The sequence below is a fragment of the Dreissena polymorpha genome, chromosome 5, assembly GCF_020536995.1.
Source record: "Dreissena polymorpha isolate Duluth1 chromosome 5, UMN_Dpol_1.0, whole genome shotgun sequence".
In the NCBI taxonomy this organism is placed as follows: Eukaryota; Metazoa; Mollusca; class Bivalvia; order Myida; family Dreissenidae; genus Dreissena; species Dreissena polymorpha.
The window spans coordinates 122,594,642-122,616,551 of record NC_068359.1 but is presented as its reverse complement, the minus strand read 5'-3'; the positions used below and the strand labels follow the sequence as shown (position 1 = coordinate 122,616,551).

At 34.3% G+C, this 21,910-nt stretch overlaps 1 protein-coding gene across 8 annotated transcripts in view; it reads right to left on the bottom strand.

Annotated features, from left to right (window-relative positions):
* Window positions 1–247: 247 nt before the first annotated feature.
* The window catches only part of LOC127832462 (segment polarity protein dishevelled homolog DVL-3-like), a 106,076-nt gene continuing 84,413 nt past the window's right edge, over window positions 248–21,910 (bottom strand). For 5 of the 8 annotated variants that reach the window (XM_052357937.1, XM_052357944.1, XM_052357942.1 and 2 more), the window contains one exon: window positions 5,266–15,803. In XM_052357937.1, coding sequence (XP_052213897.1) covers window positions 15,583–15,803 — 221 coding nt within the window. In that variant the 3' untranslated portion in view covers window positions 5,266–15,582. Of the gene's footprint in view, window positions 1,794–5,265; window positions 15,804–21,910 lie in introns of those variants that run through there. The other 3 variants (XM_052357940.1, XM_052357941.1, XM_052357939.1) reach the window with 3 other exon arrangements.

Here is a 21,910-nt window from a genome sequence, read left to right as displayed (position 1 = left end):
GCTGTTTTCAGATCGAATTTTCTATTTTTTGGGCAAACTGTACCATTCTACTGTGAAATTGTGTATTCCCAATACAAAAGGATACACCATTTATCAACTCGACCATGTGTCTTGTCTCAAAAACTAATCTTTAGGATATAACTTTAAATAAAACAGAGGAACTTAGCTCTAGTGCGTGGCGTTTGTTGTTCTCTGTTAGTGAAGTGCCATCCGTAAACGAAGTATTCGCATACCCGGCGTGCAACTAGCGCATAAAAGACAAGTTTTGAATCTGCTTATGGCAATGTCAAATACATCGGAATTACGTAATCTAATAAGCCTGTGTCATTGTTCAATAATTTGGTATCTACTGCATTCATTGTAAACGGCTAGGCTTCACGCAACGTGAATTTGTTTTCAACGATTTCAGACGTTTTTAATGATTTATTCTTATACCTTAAGATATCGGCACAAACTGCAAAAAAAATGTCTTTTATGCACTAAAGATTTTTGCAAACGTATTTCAATAACATAAAATAATTGAAAAAAAGTTCTTAACGGTGTGTTTACATTCTGTCCAGCTCGTTTGTAAATCCCCGGAAACCCCTTTGATTCTGCACCCTAGTTCAACATTTAAGTAAAAGTCTGACCTTATATGTTTGAATGTCAATACTTTGTTCACAGAACAAATATTTCTGACGAATGGAAGTGCTAAAGCTTACAATATACTTTCATACAAAAAGAGTGTGCGCGTACTTGTTAATAGTTTTTGTTTACGTTTCCTTTAGTTTTTCTCTTCACAACGACAGAATATCAACGGTAATACATTCAACCAAACTCTGACAATTGCATTTTTGTCCTGTAATATATTGCAGATATTAGAGTATAGTTGGGTGTCACTCTTCAAGATTTACTGTTTGCCAGAATTTAGTTAATCGGACTAAGCCCTGAATGTATGAGGCACATTTGAGGCTATTTCATACAGACTTGTATTTGTTACTGACCTTTGCTTGGCAAAAAGGCGCGCGGTAACAGTCGATAAGCGATGAAGTCCGTCATTTAAGAAGATGCCTTCGTAATGAGACTCGGACCATCGACCTCCCCCTTCGTATGCGAGCGCCTTAACCGGGCTCAGGGACGATTTCAAGTATACAATTTCAATAGATTAATAGCAAGAACCTAACTATAACTATATTATTGTATTTTAAATGAATTGTGAATATATAGTAAAAAGAGTTGTATTTGTGTCATCACATAAGCTTACACATCACGTTGCGACACTTTAATATCGTTATATTTCTTTCAAATCCTCGTTCGGTTCTGTGTTTTCGAAATAGCACAAAAAAATGGCGGAAAAAATCGTACGAACAAAATTTAGTTAAGAGTATTTAAAAAAAATGACGTCACTTTGTTATTTTTAAAAACAGTTGTTGAAGAAATTGGTACAACCGAATAGCCGAGAAAGTGTTTGTTGTAGAGCTTTAAAGACTGGTTTTCAATGAAAACGTAGCAATAAGTATTTGCAAATTTAGTAAAAAATCAATTCAATTTTAACGAATTATTTTTTTAGCAAACTTATATTAAGATAAGTGTTTATCTACTTGAATCGATATGTTACAATTATTTCATAAACTGCGCATCATAGTATAACATTGTTTTACATTTCAACTTAACAGTCTTTTATAAACCGCTCAATGATGTGCAACACGAACAACAACAATTTAGCACCAAGTTGTCATAAAGGACACTTTCGTCAGGAAGGTTTGAAGTTCAGTCTTCCACCGTGGGTCATATATCTGCGATCAGGTAATTGCCTGCAAACGGAAATAATAATAACAATAATAATTGCAACCCATTTAAAATATATTACATTCAAATTATCTGAATTCATAAAAAGGAAAAAGCGTTTGCTGCAACACATCTCAAATCAATTACGTTCAAATATTATAAACTATTTCAAAAGAAAAAAAAAGCGTTTGATTTCGCATTTCTAAATGTGACCTTTGACCATGGCAACTACCGGTATTCACATGGTTCTTGATAGCGAGAGGATTGAACATTCAGGCATTTAAGAGTGATTACGCAATGATCATAATAATGCTAAAATCAATGATAATGATATAAATAACAATATTTTAACATGCTTTTATCGTCAAAATAAAGTTTATTTTTAACTAGTGACCTGAAAATCAATAGGGGTCATCTGCGAGTCATGATCAATCTACCTATCAAGTTTCATGATCCTAGGCATAAGCGTTCTTGAGTTATCATCCGGAAACCATTTTACTATTTCGTGTCACCGTGACCTTGGACCTAGTGACCTGCAAATCAATAGGGGTCATCTGCGAGTCATGGTCAATCTACCTATAAAGTTACATGATCCTAGGCATAAGCGTTATTGAGTTATCATCCGGAAACCATTTTACTATTTCGGGTCACCGTGACCTTGACTTTTGACCTAGTGACCTGAAAATCAATAGGGCTCATCTGCGAGTCATGATCAATCTACCTTTCAAGTGTCATGATCCTAGGCATAAGCGTTCTTTAGTTATAATCCGGAAACTATTTTACTATTTCGGGTCACCGTGACCTTTGACCTCAAAATCAATAGGGGTCATCTGCAAGTCATAATCAATGTACCTATGAAGTTTCATGATCCTAGGCCTAAGCGTTCTTGAGTTATCATCCGGAAACCATCTGATGGACGGGCATACGGACCGACATGAGCAAAACAATATACCCCCTCTTCTTCGAAGGGGGGCATAACAATATAGTGCATATTCAAGTGTTGCTTTTGTTGTAAAACTTATCACATGAACACATATTAGGAGGGCATCAGTTAAATATTAAAAATAGATTGATTAGTAAATGCAAACCATGCTTCAAACACATTTAAATGCAACTTGTACCAAATCTTCATTTTGATTAAGACAATCATTGTGTTACTTTGACACCCCACCAATTGATATCAAAACTCACTTACCGTAATACGGTGAGCTAACTCAGTACTCACAATGGGGTATAGGAACTAAATAAGACCAATAAATTGTCAGAATCCATGCATAAAATAAGACACAAAGACAAATGCCCAGTCTCATGGAGGCCATGTTTTTTCAATTGACCGGAACCATATCTTACTTGACGTTTAAATCAGCATAACAAATGTTCCGTGAAATGTTCATGAAGATTGTGTAAACAAATGTGAATTCTATAAATTTACAAAAGTTTGATTCAATTTGACCTAATAACCTAGTTTTGACCTTACTCTGTCGAGATGTTACTCAGACAAAATTCATACCAATTGGACCAAATTTGACAAACCATGAGATGTTTTGATTGTTAGGGTGTGGATGTCCAATACTAAGCTGTAAAACCAAGTCCTTTAAAAGTTTTGAATTTTGCAAACAGAGTTCAGTAGGCAGCAGCAACACGTTTTGTGAGTGGACAAATCACTGGTTAATTAATACAAGAGGGCGGCCCTGAATCGCTCACCTGACTAACAAAATACTATCCCAACCCAGTTTTCATCAAGATAAACACTCTGACCAAATTTCATAAAGATTGGATGAAAACTGTGACCTCTACTGTCTACACAAGGTTTTACTAATATCTGACCTATTGACCTAGTTTTTGACCCAAGGTGACCCAAATACAATCCAAACCCAGATTTCATCAAGACAATCATTCTGACCAAATTTCATTAAGATTGAATGAAAACTGTGACCTCTATTGTCTACACAAGGTTTTCTATTATTTGACCTAGTTTTTAACCAAAATTCAATCCCAACCCAGATTTCATCAAGATAAACATTCTGACTAAATTTCATTAAGATTGGATGAAAACTGCGAGCTCTATTGTCTATACAAGCTTTTTCTATTATTTCACCTAGTGACCTATTTTTTGACCTAGTGACCTAGTTTTTGACCGCAGATGACCCAAATACAATCCTTACACAGATTTCATCAAATTAACATTGTGACAAAATTTCATAAAGATTGGATGAAAACTGTGACCTCTACTGTCTACACAAACAAATTGTTGACGGTTTTCCTATTATTTGACCTAGTGATCAAGTTTTTGACCTCAGATGACCCAAATACAATCCAAACCCAGATTTCATCAAGATGAACATTCTGACCAAATTTCATAAAGATTGGATGAAAACTGCGACCTCTATTGTCTGCACAAGGTTTTACTATTATTTGGCCTAGTGACCTAGTTTTTGACCCCAGATGACCCAAATACAATCCCAACCCAGATTTCATCAAGATAAACATTCAGACCAAATTTCATAAGCATTGGAGGAAAACTGTGACCTCTACTGTCTACACAATCAAATTGTTGATGATTTTTCAATTATTTGACCTAATGACCTAGTTTTTGACCCCAGATGATTCAAATAAAATCCCAACCCAGATTTCATCAAAATAAACATTCTGACCAAATTTCATAAAGATTGGATGAAAACTGCGACCTTTATTGCCTACACAAGGTTTTTCTATTATTTGACCTATTATGTGACCTAGTGACCTAGTGTTTGACCCCAGATGGCCCAAATACATTCCCAACTCAGATTTCATCAAGATAAACATTCTGACCAAATTTCGTAAAGATTGGATGAAAACTGTGACCTCTACTGTCTACACAAACAAATTGTTGATAGACGGACGCACGCACACACGCACGCACACACAACGGACGCCGGACATCACATGGTCACATAAGCTCACCATGTCACTTCGTGACAGATGAGCTAAAAATTCCTTCCATTTGAGTTAGATAATCAAGGGGCAGCTTCATAGTTTTCTTGGCCAAAACAAACACCACTTATAAACTTACAATTAATATGTCGTTTACAAAACTGTTTCTTGTGTTTGGTTTTCATTTCAAATCCTCCTCAGACAAAAACGGAGTGTTTTTAAGATGGAATGCTTGATTTCCTTTTGATAAACTGTAAAATTATTTAAATTCTTGGGACATTAATTTTTATTTATTGTGTGGGTTGATGATCCAAAGATTTTTACTTAAGAAAATCAGAAAATGACAAATGCAAATTCCTATTTTGTCCAAAAGTCAGAATTCCACTGATTTACATGTCAATGATTACGTATGTTTTTTGAGAAACCACAACACTTCATGCAGGCTGATATAGATGACTGCAGTATGCTTTATATACGTTATGAAGCATTCATAATTATTAAATAGTCCATAGTAGACTAACATTGCATTCCTTGCAATGCCCTTGGTACCTATTAATGTAGGGGTTAGTTAGAACAAACAAGCAATTCAGTGTATTTTCAAATTTATATTCTCTCCTCTGAAATGTCGACATATGTGGATCACACCATTTGACAGTTGCTGAAACCAATAATCACAGGTTTCAAAGGTTACATGCACAGGAAATATTGTGACAATTTTTCTGGTAAAAATCACATATAATACATACACTGTATAGCCTAGATTACAATCATGAGAGTTGCCTATAAAACATGGTTTGAACCATACTTCTTGTTGAACTATACTTCTTGTTGTTCCACTATACAAGTTACGGTGTTGCTTTTTTTAACCAAAAAGAGTTTCAAACCCTTTCTTTCTCAGAAGTGCACATTGAACCAATTTGCAGTCACTTAGTTAGATAGTTAAATTAAATTAAGGACATTTCATAATAGGTTAAACTGAAGAGCACCAAACAAAAGGCTGTTCTGTGGTCATATTCAAAAAGCATCTTAAGTTAAACTTTATTCTTATCCTTAAATTTGGTAATTTTCATAAGTGTTTCATTTCATATTGCAATATATTGGCATCAAGATATACATTTAAATAGCATGATTATTCCAATATTATTATAGGAATACAAAAAAAACATGTATTTCATTATTTAGTAAAGAAATACAAAACATTGTAATTTTGATCTTAAGTGAAAATATTTAAGAAATGACTTAAGATGTTTCTGAAATACGACCCCTGGTTTTATACTGTTTTTTACATGTAAAGACATTGTAACTATGCTTCTGAGGGGGAAAGGGTTCATGTACTGTTTTTTGTTTGCTGTTAAATCTGTCACTACTTAAAATCTACAAATGCAATAAAATATAATTTGACCATTGTTTCACAACATAAGTACATACTTGAAATTTAATACTCTGCTCATTTCATGACTCATCTTGGTCATGATGATACTACAATCAATTTAACCCTTTCCCACTCAGAAGCAAAGTTAAAATGGCTATGTGCAAACAGCATGAAACCAGAACAGCCTGGGAGTAACTGGTAGTCTGTTCAGGTTTTATGCTGTTTGCTGCTCATCAGTATCTTAGGGTTGGAAATGAAGCCTTTGAAACTTGAATCTAGTAAGAAAGGTCTTTAATTAAATTTAAATTTCTAAGTGACTACAAATGCATCAAAATACGTATCTAAGTGGTAAAGGGTTATATAACATGTTTGGGCATTTAAATAAAAAAAGTCAAACCATTCTGCCCCAGGGCATCATCACATTATAATTGTCTAGAAACATCACAGACAAATGTGTTACAAGAACGTCTATTTAAAATACATTGAAAGCATGAACATTTATACTATCTTCTAGACATGATTTGATTGCAGTTGACCAAATAATTTTGTTTCCACAACAAATCAACACATGAAAACTTCTTTCATACAATTAATCAACATATAAAGCTTTGTTCCTACGATTAACCAGCATCAATACAGAATACACACACCTCTGTAGCACCAAGATTTACAATTAACATAAACCATTCTTAATGAACACAAATGATTCATGCAATAATTTATGAATAAATTCAAACATTTCACACAACAGCGATGTAACAGTAGTTGTTGTTTCTCCTGATTAAAATTCTAGTCGTACATGCAATTTGATCACAAGCATCCAAATGAAAAGGGGTAAATTCATGGAAAAAAATGCTTATGTAAAACGGAAATTCATAAATAAACGTTTTCTTCATTACAATCACTTGCCCTAAAAGTCAAACTTTTCTTTCATGAATGTGCTAATGTGCATTACTTTTAATTGTAATGTGAACATACAAGTTTGTGGCTTAAAAATGTAGTTTAATTGTTCGACAACAATAGCTTAACACAGCCCACAAATCTAAAAAGGCTTTACATAATTAAAATTCCTGTAGAAAATCTATGGCTATTATAAAGTATAAGAGTACTAGTTCATGTCAAGTTTTATAATCCATGAAAGAGATTCTCGTATTCATTATTTATGTTAATGACATATATGACAAATATGCCTTTGTTGCAACTTTCACTTCAGATGTCATTTGTTTTACACACATTTTATTCTGACTTTGGAAAACAAAAGCAATGCATGAAATAGTACTATAAATATATAAACTGCAACGTTTTCAAAGGTAAAATACATAAAAAAGTTTTAATCAGGCATCAAATAACTGCAAGTAACAATACACAAATTACTGTAAAAATATTATGAACAAATAAATAATTTATTATCTACACATTTCCGTGTTTGTTTAAAGAATATGTAAGTAAAACAGGTACCTATACCTATGAACAAGTGGTTAAAATAAAAAATATCTAGGCCTAGTGACAATGACGGTTGCAAACTTAAATCCTAAACAAAAATGTCTGGTTATCATATCGCCCAATTGGTGCAAAAAGATACCATGTGACATTGAAATTAGAAGGCACATGGTACCAATCTGGCAATATACAAGAGGTATATTGATTTTTTTTCTCCAGGAAACATCAAATGTTTTATACTTCCAAATCTATAAATTTCATTGTAAAGTAACAAATTCAATACATTAGATATTACCTTTACCCATACGGTTGCAATATTGATATGAAATCAATCCAATTTTAAGCTGTATTAATCCTTATCATTTCCTTCTTGGTTAACCATTTTGACACCTTTGTAGTTGGTTTAAAGATTAAATTGCACAACTTTTCTTATTTATTCAAGTTATTAAGGCTTCATTTCTAACCCTTTAATACGGAGTTAAAGCAAACGGCACAAAACCTGAAACTGCGAGTTACTAGACGGCTGTTCTGGTTTTATGCTGTTTGCATATTTTTATTTTCACTTCGCTTCTGAGCAGCAAACTGATATCTTCAAGGCACACAATATGCCATTGAATGAAGGATCACTGGGTTCAGAATATCTTTGCAACCTTTCATAATCACAATGCCTGGACTGTGTAAAGAAAAAAAAGAAAAGAAAAGAAATTGCTTAAAAATGTGTGACAACATTGCACTTGGTCATTCAAAAACAACAACTTTAATCATTGTCAAGAATTCATTTATCATCAGGAGTTTGAAAATCGTCATTTTGGGAAAGGATTTTATTGCGTAAGACAAGCTGGACTTGTCATCAAACTAGGTTGATCAATGTGTTAAGTTCATAGATGCAAAAACTCTTCTTTGTTTTCTCTCAAGAAATAAAGCAGATCCAAATCAAATAAATTAATCTTTCTGTCACCACATGGACAATTTTCCTAGTCATATTAATGAAAGGTTAAATTTCATAAGATGCATGCAGTGAGTAAAATTTAGTATACCAATCTTATAGATGTGTATTTACAATGCCATGCGTTAGTTCATCACAGACACAACATTCTTTTCATGTTGCATACAACCAATTTTGTCATATAAAGCATGCACATTATAACTCAACATCAGGATCAATACCACCAAACTTGCACATTATCAACAGTAAGGCAGTCCAGACAAAGCATATAACAAAGATATGGAGAAAAAGGCAAGTGCACATTGCCAGCAAACATAAAATAGGTAGAAAATTTAATGAAAATTATTAACATAAATTATGCCTAGAATGGCAAAACATTTCACAGTAACATGGGATAATTTGTGTAATTGGGTGAAGGTCACTGCAGCTTCCTCCAAAGGTCACCTTGAAGCTAATCTGTGGTAGGGCTAGAAGTTTAAGGTCACAAATCCATGACTGAACCACCTGTTAAGAAAAGTAGAATAGCAAAACCATGAGACCATGAATTCATCAGGCCAAACCATGAGATGAGGAATAAAATGGGCAAAAAGTGATGTGATTCATATAGTGAGCAAAAATGCATTTTCATAGTTACATTTTATTGAAAAATTTACACCTAAGGGTTTATGTGCCTTTATGGCTTATGTCCCTTTATAACTTTTGACCCTTTGCGACTTCTGTTAGGGTGTTCCAACTCAGCTAAATGGATACCCTTGGAGCTTTTTAAACAAGGTTTGTAAGACAACAAGCTTTTTGAAATTTATATTACAATTTTCTATGACATAATCAATTAATATCAGTCAGAAAAGCTAGTAATAAAATAACCTTCTGAGAACGATTTACAAGTTATTTAAATTTTACTTTAAAAAGATATATACATGAAAAAGTGTAATATAGGTTATGCATTTGAAGAATTTAATTTCTTTTATACCTAATGTTAAATATGACATTCCTGCAGTGAAATAACAGCAGTTATCATAAATAATTTCATGTATATTTTCTATGATCACAAGTGAATTAAAATCAACATTCCACCGAATCAAACAAATTGTCTTTTTATTTTAATGATCTTTCACCGTTTATTTACATTGTAAAGAGCATTGTGAAGAATTTAACTGGAGTATTTTGGTGGTATAATGACATCATTTTGTCACACTTATGACGTTATTATATGTTTTGAAATGTATTGAGGCACGCCATGGGAGAAACTCCGAGAAAGGGTAACTTTTCAGCGAAAGGGAAACAGCTGTTAATTATTTTCTTGAAAAAGGGGCAAAAAAGAAAATTTGTTCATGTTAGTGTAGGATTGTTTGGTATTTCACGCTGCGCCACTCGTGAAAATATATTTTCTATGATCACTCGTGAAATAACAATCTTACACTGACATAAACAAATATCCTCTATAACTTTAATGACTACACAGAAGCTTTTTCAAAACTGCCACAACTTAATGAAATATTCTTGTACAAGCTTTTCATTTGTTAATGTGAAGATCATATTTAACAATTTTTTCTACGGCATTTTCATGTGGAAAGGCTAATATATATTTTAATACATATTTTAGAGTTATACGCCAATGTTAAAAGAAAAATCCATCTTAAGAAAACATTAACTCAATACAATTAACACATATCAATTTGATGTTATGGTGAAAAAAAGAGAACTTACTAGTGCTGCTGAAATATTGTGACAAGATGATATCACAATTGTGGTTCAACATGCAATAAAAATTACATTATAAATCTAAATGACAGTTTCATAAAGGCCACAACAAAAAGCCTATCATCATGTGAAATATGGCATAACTTCAACTTTGGGAGGATATAACATATTTTGCACTCATATGAGGTGAAAGAATAATTAATATACAACAAACATGCTGTACAACATGGTTTCGTCAGAAGTTGTTAGAAATTAGATTAATTTCACAGGAGCCTTCCGTGTTATGTTTGTCATTATAAAAGTAAGTTATTATACTACATAATGTGAAGACTATAACTAATGGTATCACGTTTTGCTTAAGGAAGAGACCCTTACAAATTGATTTTGTGAAAAATGATTGGTTCAATAGCTGATTTAGTACATAAAAAAACTACTGCTAGTTTTGATTTAGGGAACAACTTCATCATTAAAACGAGTCATGATCAATCTACCTATCAAGTTTCATGATCCTAGGCCTATGCCTTCTTGAGTTATCATCCGGAAACCATTTTACTATTTCAGGTCACTGTGACCTTGACCTTTGATCTAGTGACCTGAAAATCAATAGGGGTCATCTGCGAGTCATGATCAATCTACCTATCAAGTTTCATGATCCTAGGCCTAAGCATTCTTGAGTTATCATCCGGAAACCATTTTTCTTTTTCGGGTCACCGTGACCTAGACCTTTGACCTAGTGACCTCGAAATCAATAGGGGTCATCTGCGAATCATGATCAATGTTCCTATTAAGTTTCATGATGCTAGGCCAAAGCTTTCTTGAGTTATCACCTGGAAACCACCTGGTGGACGGACCGACAGACCGACATGTGCAAAGCAATATACCCCCTCTTCTTCGAAGGGGGGCATAAAATTAATGGGTAGAGGCTTTTAATCAGCCTCTGTTAAAAAGGGTGATCAAAACAACACAGGTATTTTTTTCGATGCAGTAAAGTAAACAGGGCATGTCTGTAACTTAGTCTATATTAAATGTAAGACTTTTTAAACGTATCGCCATGGCATATTATTTTTGGTACAATCATGAAATTGCACACAAACAGTTTTAAAGATAACCAGTTGAAGTGATAAGATAGCATATTCTGTGCATGCAGATTCCCATAATTATGTATGGTACGCCTTAACTGGTCGTTTTTCTGCATTGGTTTTCAGCAAGAACTTAAGAAAAATTCTACTTTAAAAAATAAAGTAAGATTAAGCATATTGAGTTGAACAAAAAATCAACATTTCCTAGTAAAATCCTTAGTCGCATTTTGTTGCACTACTGGGCAGACTATGCCCGGCATAGTCAAAATAGCATCATAGTGTTTCTGCAAAAGACTGGACTACACTTATCTTTAATAAATAAAAAAAGGGGTAACTGGTCATGTCGCAAACCAAAAGCAAATATATGCAACAGCCCAGGGTTCGACATTAACTCTTTTTACAGCAAGACCGTCGGACCAGCTCCGCTTAAAATGTACTAGCCCTAACCTGATGTCTACTAGACCATAAATGACATAGCAAATGAACACAATTGTGTCATGTAACTGTTTAATCAGGATTTATCAGTAAATAATCAGTGAACACATGATTTTTTTATGCATAGAGTAAAACAATCAAATAACCCTTTTTTTTGTTTTTCTTCGTCAAATTCAAGCCATGGGAACTGACTCCATTTTCCATCTAGGATAAAATTGACGTTTTCGTGTTTCTTCATTTTTACGTTTCGTGTCAGTTTAGCGTCGGATTCTTTTTTATTAACTGATTTGTCTGACAAAAATCCGAACTTGAACAAAGCCATTCTTTAAATTACATTATCTTGTCTGTTACGAAAAATGTTTACATTGACGATACCGATTTAGATAGAAGTCGTAAAATCATGCTCTACAGTTTAACGACACTGCAGAAAATCATTAATACTCATGACAACTTGACCAATTGAAACAAGCAATTTCTGCAGGAAGCTCTCCTTTGCGTCTAAATATAGCGATGAATCATGTGAATGCTCCGCGTTTATTTAAATATACTTGTGTTTTTTTAAAATGTAAATAATGGATACGATAGTAAGTTTACAAATTAAAAGTAAAGTTTTCACAGCAGTTATTTATAGTTATATGAACAAGTATAGATTTTTTTTATTATTTATGTACCACCAGTCGGATAGTTATATGAACAAGTATAGATTTTTTTTATTATTTATGTATTATTTATGACAAGCTAGCCCACAGTTTACTAGCCCGACCACCGATCTTACTAGACAATGTCTGTCGGACGTGCCTTAGTGTCGAACCCTGCAGCCAAAGGTTTAGGAATTTTATTATAAAAAAACAAGAGATGTGTTTGTCATAAACAAAATGCCCCCTATTGGGCCGCTTTGAAGTCATAAATTTGACCTTTGACCTTGAACAATGGCCTTGACCTTGACATTAAGCCTCTCAAACCGTGGAGCTCCATGAGATACACATGCATGCCAAATATCAAGTTGCTATCTTCAATATCTAAAAAGTTATGACAAAACTTTAACAAAGGTTAAAGCTTTAGGAACGAAAAATACAACGATATTTGACCTTGAAGGATGACCTTGACCTTGACTTTTCACCACTCCATGAGATACACATGCACGCCAAATATGAATTTGCTATCTTCAATATTGCACAAGTTTTGTGACACACACATACAATAACTGACTGACAGACTGACTGACACAATGACAGACAGACAGACAGGCCAAAAAAAATATACCCCTGATCTTTTGATCTGGGAGCATAAAAAGTTACTTAAGTTTCCCACATGAGTTGTTTTGGGCGTGTCAGTATCCATTTTCTGAACAGCTCACTTGATAAAACAGACAGCAGCCCTATACATTTGTGTTAAATATGACAGCAGACCGATGCTTTTTGTGGTTTTCTAAGAAGTTCATAACTAAGTCTAAGAATGCAGTACACATTTTGTCAGTTATGCCAGTTTTGAATGTATTTATGGTTAGGTAACAGAATAATTAAGTATTTCCCCAACCAGACTGAGACATAACATACCTGACTGATAATGTCACAAACCATTTAACATAATTCAAGCAGTTTTCCTACAAATTTAAAAACACATTGTTAAGTGCACAAAGGTCAAGATGAAAACTTACTTTTGTATTATACCAAGTCTTCATGGCTTTTTGTCACATTGAAATTAAAATGTAATGTTGACTATTAAGCAAACTGTTATGATGCCCATACAAGATAGCTGGTCAACCATTTAATACACAGGAATTGGTTTATTATATACCTATTTATATCATCCAATCAGCTTACATCACAAGCCCCTAATAACTTCTTATATACTGAACCTTAACTGTGTTCCTTATATAATTTTCAATGCTTGAAAAAATGGAACAAAATATTGTCACGATGAGTGATTTAAAATTACTTCAATCATTTTTTAAATGAAAAACATTTACATACAATCAATCAATTAAACTCAGGGATAGTATTTTTTTAATAAATAAAATCTATGGTAGAACATACATCATAATTTCAGTATTTTTTAAACACAGATTAATAGAACAAAATATAATAAAACACAAGTTCATGCTTTACATCCACATATTGCATTATTAGTGAATGACAACAATATTAGAACATTCACAGTACAACGATCATGCGTCACATCCAACCAATGAAAATCCTAATTACAAAGTCGTCAACTTGTATCTCATAAGTTATATATAGGCCATGCTCTAGTAAAACAGGGCGTAATGGATGTGCGTAGAGTCCTCACAGATTAGCCTATGCACTCTGCACAGGCAAATAAGAAATGCATTCCCCTTAACTCTTTCAGTGCGGGAACTGAATTTTGAAGGCCTTTGCAAACAGTTTGGATCCAGATGAGACGCCACAGAACGTGACGTCTCATCAGGATCCAAACTGTTTGCTATTCTTATAGTATTCTTTGAAAAAAAAATCGAAGAAAATGCTAATTTTAGAAATTCAGCAGACAACATTTTAGCAGACGACAAAATTCCCAGCATGCATAGGGTTAATAGAATTTTTCATTTATAGGAATTCTCTTCTAAACGAAAATCCAGTCTAAGCCAAAAGTGTTGTTCCTCGGCGGACTGCACAGGCTAATTTGGGACAAAACTTTACACACATGCAATAAAGCCCATTGTCCCAGAGGGAGATTCATACATTAATATTAAGATTGATATTAAATGCTCAAACATTGAAATATTGAAATAATATAAAATGATTCATGCGGACATCAGCAAAACAAGTGAAGTGCATGGAATATATGTTGGTTTTTGATTGGTTACTTGGTGTATGAAATGTATGTTGGTTTTTGATTGGTTATTTGTATTCGCTGCATTAATTAATCCTTTCATGTATCTTCATAATTTTTGGAAATAATGTTATAAATTACTTAAATAATGTTGAAAATTACTAAAATAATGTTGTTTATTACTGAAATAATGCTGTTAATAACAGTGACCTTGACTTGGAGGTAATGCAGGCAAAAACCTTCCTGCCAAATAACTAAATAAGAAGGCTTGGGTGTATAACACTTGTCTCTACTTTTACTACTGTATTATAAACACTACCAAAACATTTTTAATTTCCTTTATGTAGTAACAAACGGCACATACTTGGTCCATATTGAGTTATTACAAAAAAGGCCAGTTTTCAAAACAATATTATCCTTAAATAAATATTTTTATTTACTTCAACAGTAAGCAATGAAAACATCTGGCTTTAGGGTTTCAATTTTAATTTGTTCTTTTTAATTATGCCTTGACCTGTGCACATTTTTTGCTTTATCTTGTAGATGTAAACTGATTATATAAAAATCTTGAACACTGATGCTGCTTTTAGTTTAATGAATTCAAGAATTGGTTTATTTCCATTCACATTTTCATTGGTTGTTTACAATTCATTCAATCACAGTTTCATAACAGCACCTGCCAATGGCCAATATTGATCATACTGTTTCAATGCACAAATTCTATAGATCAGTCAATATGCACTTTTCAATGCAAGACAAAAAGCAAGAAAAATCACAACATTTAACAAGCAATTTCATTGGCTTATATTCATCATTAACACTGGTGCAATCCTATTAAACAATCCTCTACCAATCAACACAGACATCACATGAAAGTGGGTCACATGACATCTGGGGGAATAACATGTTTTAATTGGTTGTTCATGATACTAGAATAAATCGTAAGGGTGTTTTGGCGTTTAACATTGGTTTATCTTTTAATTGGTTGTTCATTATGCAACAATACAAATCCCCAGGCTGTCATATAACAAGTGTTTTCATTGGTTGTTCATGATAAAACAATACAATCCCCAGGCTGTTATAAAACAAGTGTTTCATTGGTTGTTCATGATACCCAGGCAGTTATTGGCTAACACAGATCACATGACATCCACAAAGAACTCACATGGGTTGCCCATGGCCATACGGAAGGACTGTCTACTGGCACTGACATCCTGGGGCACGCCCAGACCCACAGGCCGGGACCCTCCGTCATCCATGCGAGAACTAGCAACAGTTTCTGTATCGCTCCCACCACTATTAGCTGGACTAGATTTCTTCTCTTTCTTGTCTTTCCTACTGCTTCCAGAAGCACTACTTCCTGCAAAAAGACGCCCACATTTTAAACAATATTAAATTTCTAGTTGTTTTTTAACTCAGCTGAAATATTATTTAAAATGTTTGTGAAACACTATGTCCACATATATATGACCTTGACCTTGAAGGATGACCTTGACCTTTCACCACTCAAAATGTGAAGCTCCATGAAATACACATGCATGTCAAATATCAAGTTGATAGCTTCAGTATTGCAAAACTGACATTAAATGAGTGATTTTGACCCATATATTTGATCTTTGACCTTGAAGGATGACCTTGACATTTCACCACTCAAAATGTGCAGCTCCATGAGATACACATGCATGCCAAATATCAAGTTGCAATCTTCAATATTGCAAAAGTTATGGCAAATGTTAAAGTTGGGGCAAACAAACAAACCAACAGACAGGGCAAAAACAATATGTCCCCCACTATTGTGGTGGGGCACATACAAATGTATTATCTAAGTTTCATGTAGATCAGACTTGAAATTTGACTTCTAGAGTGTTAACACATAAAACAGGTGCCAAATTTAATAGTTCATATATTGTTCTTGATTCAGCTTACAAATAATTTTTGATCATGTGTGCTTCAGATGCTTTATGTGCTAAACAAACAATCCCAGTTGGTTCTGGAATTCCTTTATTGAATAATATATTACTAATAATTAGGCTAATGTCCCAATGCCTGAATGGCATATATGGGTTGACTAACTTAGAGTTGCCATAAGCAACCACTATAGGGTTTGATATTATTCAGTTGGAAACAGAATGTTACAGATGCTGAGATTTTTATTTTTTATGATACCCTACTGATACTAAACTGCCCATTAAAGAGAATGCATACAAGTTGATACAACTGTCTATGTTTTTTATATTGACTTACACCTAAAATTATTATTAGACCAGACAATAAACAAGGGCTGTTTGTAAAACATGCATGCCCCCCATATGGGCTCTCCGTTGCAGTGACAGCCATTGTGTCAATATGTTTTTTGTCACTGTGACCTTGACCTTTGACCTAGTGACCTGAAAATCAATAGGGGTCATCTGCCAGTCATGATCAATGTACCTATGAAGTTTCATGATCCTAGCCATAAGCGTTCTTGAGTTATCATCCAGACACCATTTTACTATTTCGGGTCATAGTGACCTTGACCTTTGACCTAGTGACCTGAAAATCAATAGGGGTCATCTGCGAGTCATGATCAATCTACCTATCAAGTTTCATGATCCTAGGCCTAAGCGTTCTTGAGTTATCATCCGGAAACCATTTTACTATTTCAGGTCACCGTGACCTTGACCTTTGACCTAGTGACCTCAAAATCAATAGGGGTCATCTGCGAGTCATGATCAATGTACCTATGAAGTTTCATGATCCTAGGCCCAAGCGTTCTTGAGTTATCGTCTGACAACCACCTGGTGGACGGATCGACAGACGACAGACCGACATGAACATGACTTCGAAGGGGGGCATAATTAGCAGATAGAAATAGTGTGCATTTTAAACAGGTTTATAAATACCAAAAAAATGACACAGTCTTTTTACAGAATGGTATACTTCGGTAATTTAATAAATTACTTTTCGGCATAACAATAACACCAGTAAAAGTAACCCATGTCCGACTTTAAACAACCAATTACCGGTAAGTATTTTTGAATGATCAAAAAACCTGTTTTTACTGTTGCACCAACAGTATTTGAAATGACAAAATCTAGTAAACCAGCAATTATTATTATTATTTTTACAAAATTTACACCAAAGTTACATAAGATGAAGATAAAAGGAAGATTTGCAGCTACATGTAAAGGAGAATACAAATTGTATTACGCAGCAACAACTGTGTAACGTGTCAAAGAAATGGTTGCCCATTTCATTATATGAAGTCTGATTACGCCAATTAATGTTGGTGCTTAACGAACAGTGAAATCCAGTTAGTAATCATATGGATGTAATCATGAAGATCAAAAGACCAGTACCACATGCTGTATAATAAACTGAACTGAAATACTAATATTTTAGTTAGAGACATTACATAATAGTTTGTTTGTGTGTTTAATTCTGTAAAAAAAGGACCATCAAAAATATGAAATACATTACCTTTTAGAATATTAACATTTGGGAAAATATGGCATGCAATTTCATGTACTTACATAGCATGACCTGGATTTCCTTTATAAATGGACAATATAAACAACATACAGCACTAAAATAACAAAATCATGCATGCTACAGACATCACTAAAAAATTGGGGACTTAATGACATTAAAGTCAAATAAGAATGTTTATAAAACAAATGCCCCTGGACTTGCAACCAAGCTTTTCCGGTGACCTTGACCTTTGATCTTTTGATTTGAAAATCATAAGGGCTCATTCTCACTGGCTGTTCTGGTTTTATGCTGGTTGCAAAAGCCATTTTCACTTTGCTTCTTATGGGGGAAAGGGTTAAAACAATATTTCTGAAGACTTTCAGCTAGTGTATAAAAGACATTTTGAAGCAGTTTTTGGCGATGTAAAAAACATCGGAATTACTTTCTAAGCCTTTATTCTCAGCCAAAATTTTGATGTGTAATGATTTAATAGTCACAGTTGTGCTGCATGCAACGTGAAATTTTGGCATGGATATCAGGTGTATTCAATAATGTATTTTTAAACCTTTAAATATCAGCACAAACTGCGAGAAAAACTGCCTTGTATGCACTAAAAAGTTTCGTTAACATATTTCGATAACTTGAGATATTTGTAAAAATAAAGTTCTTAATGGTGTGTTTTCATTCCGTCCAGCCCGTGTGTAAACAGTAAACCCTTTCGATCTTGCACCCTGATAATAATATTTTTGCCTGATGACCAAAAATAAGCATTAAGCTTACTGGTTCAAGCAAATGACAATGATTGTTAAATTAAATTAGAAATGGCGCAGCCTCGGCCGACGTATATCCCCATGCCGCAGCTTTTGACCCAGGGGTAAGATCAAAACTCCAAATAGTGCACTGTCGCACAAATGCTCATAGCTACCATGTGTTTAAGTTTCAAGGTTCTAGAGCTAATAGTGTAGGAGGAGATAGTGGCCAGGACAGACAGACAGAAGGCCGAGATAACCACATAATTCCCCTCGCTCCAATTCAGAGCGTGGGGATAAAAAGTTACTGGTCATTTCAATAAATCATCTCATTTCAAAAGGCTGCATGTTTTGACAAGGTAATGAGAATACAATCTAAATATGAGAATACAATCTAAATATGAGAATACAATCTAAATTGAATTGTGTACAGCAGTATGATACTTCATACTAACAACATTAAAATAACTTTACCCATCACCAGTCAGATATGCACTTTGACACTCTTAGAAAATCAAATTAAGTTTAATACCTTTTCTTACTAGATAATGTTTGAAGGCTTTATTCCCTATCCTAAGAAACTGATGAAGATCAAACAGCATAAAACCTGAACAGACTGCGAGTTACTCAAGGGTTGAATCAATGGTGTCATATGACAATTCTTCTTTTTTTTAAATTGAAATTAAATCTTCCATTGTTGAACTCCTGCTAAAAATACCACAGCAAGGCTTATGAGAAATATGAACAAGAGGGCCAAGATGGCCCTAGTTCGCTCACCTGAGAGGAGTAGGTTCATTCAATCTTTACCAAACTTAAAACTTTACCTAGATATTGTCCAGACAAACATCCTGGTCAAGTTTCATCATTATTGAACCAAAACTCTGGCGTATGGAGTGTTTTTGTTTTTGTAAGATTTTACCTGGTGACCTATATTTTGAGTTGACCCCCTAACCAAACATTAAAATTTGCTTACAAAAAAATATATTTTGACCAAGATTCATAAAATCTGAAACAAATTTTGACCTCTAAGAGTTTTTACAAGGATTTTGTATAATATAATGAAAATTTGGACAATCTAAGGGCAATAATTATGGCATTAATTATGTGATTTTGATCATTATCAAACTTGACTGAGATCTTTTAGCAACTTTCATAAAGAATGCTTGAGAAGTGTGAATGCTGGAGTGTTTACAAACCAAATGTGGACGAACGGACGGCAGACAAAGACCAGTTCTAAAACCTCACCTGAGCAATCAGGTGAGCTAAAAAGTGTGTTTCACCGATCTAAGCCATTTTCCAACTTGTCTGAGAAATCAATAAAACCAATGTATTGACTAAGTTTTACAATGATAAGGCTAAAAATGAGACTTCTATAGAGTATGATCACAAGGTTTCTCTCTAGTCACATAAGGAACAAGATGTGTTTGTGAAACACAATGTCCCCGTATATGACGTTTGACCTTGAAGGATGACCTTGACCCTTTACCACTCAGAATGTGCAGCTCCATGAGATACACATGCATGTCAAATATAAAATTGCTAGCTTCAATGTTGCAGAAGTGACATTACATGAGCAATTTTGACCCATATATTTGACCTTGAAGGATGACCTTGACCTTTCACCACTCAAAATGTGCAGCTCCATGAGATACACTTGCATGCCAAATATCAAGTTGATATCTTCAATATTGCGAACGTACTCATAAAATGAGCGATTTCGGCCACATATATTTGACCTTTGACCTTGAAGGATGACCTTGACCTTTCACCACTCAAAATGTGCAGCTCCATGAGATACACATGCATGCCAAATATCAAGTTGCTATCTTGAATATTGAAATATTGCAAAAGTGTACATTAAATGAGCGATTTTGACCCATATATTTGACCTTTGACCTTGAAGGATGACCGTGACCTTTCACCACTCAAAATGTGCAGCTCCATGAGATACATATGCATGCCAAATATTAAGTTGCTATCTTCAATATTGCAAAAGTTATTGCAAATGTTAAAGTTGGCGCAAACCAACAGGCCAACCAACAGGGCAAAAACAATATGTCCCCCACTACTATAGTGGGGGACATAAAAATGCCCCCCCCCCCCTCCCCCCCCAACTGGATACCATGTTTTTTGACCGATCAGGACCATTTGCGAACTCATCTGAGATAAATATAAAACCAATCTTTTCACCAAGTTTCAAAAAATGTGATTTCTAGAGTGTTCACAAGCTTTTTTTACTATATAAATATAAGAAAACTGACCCCCCCCCCCAACCCCCCGCAGCCATGTTATTCAACTGACCAGAACCATTTTTTAACTCAACTCTTGTATCAAGGAAACAAATGTTCTCACAAAATTTAATGAAAATTGGGCCAAAAATGTGACTTCTAGAGTGTTCGCATGTTTTCACTATATACATATATAGAACAAGATGTGTTTGTGAAACACAATGTCCCCCTATATGATGTTTGACCTTGAAGGATGACCTTGACCTTGTGAAGGATGACCTTGACGTTGACCTTTCACCACTCAAAATGTGCAGCTCCATGAGATACACATGCATGCCCAATATCAAGTTGCTATCTTCAATATTGCAAATGTATCCATAAAATAAGCGATTTGGGCCACATATATTTGACCTCTAACCTTGAAGGATGACCTTGACCTTAACCTGTCACCACTCAAAATGAGCAGCTTCATGAGATGCACATGCATGCCAAATATCAAGTTGCTATCTTCAATATTGCAAAAGTATTTATAATATAAGCGATTTGGGCCACATATATTTGACCTCTGACCTTGAAGGATGACCTTGACCTTTCACCACTCAAAATGTGCAGCTCCATGAGATACACATGCATGCCAAATATCAAGTTGCTATCTTCAATATTGCAAAAGTGTTCATAAAATGAGCGATTTTGGCCACATACATTTGACCTCTGACCTTGAAGGATGACCTTGACCTTTTACCACTCAAAAATGTGCAGCTTCATGAGATACACATTCATGCCAAATATGAAGTTGCTATCTTCAATATAGCAAAAGTTATTGCAAAATGTTAAAGTTGGCGCAAACAGACAGACAGACCAATGGACCAACAGACCAACAGACAGACAGGGCAAAAACAATACGTCCCCCACTATTATAGTGGAGGACATAAAAATACCCCGCCCACTGGCGGCTGTGTTTTTCACCAATCTGGACCATTTTCAAACTCGTCTGAGATATCAATAAAACCAATGTTTTGTCCAACTTTCATGATGAATGG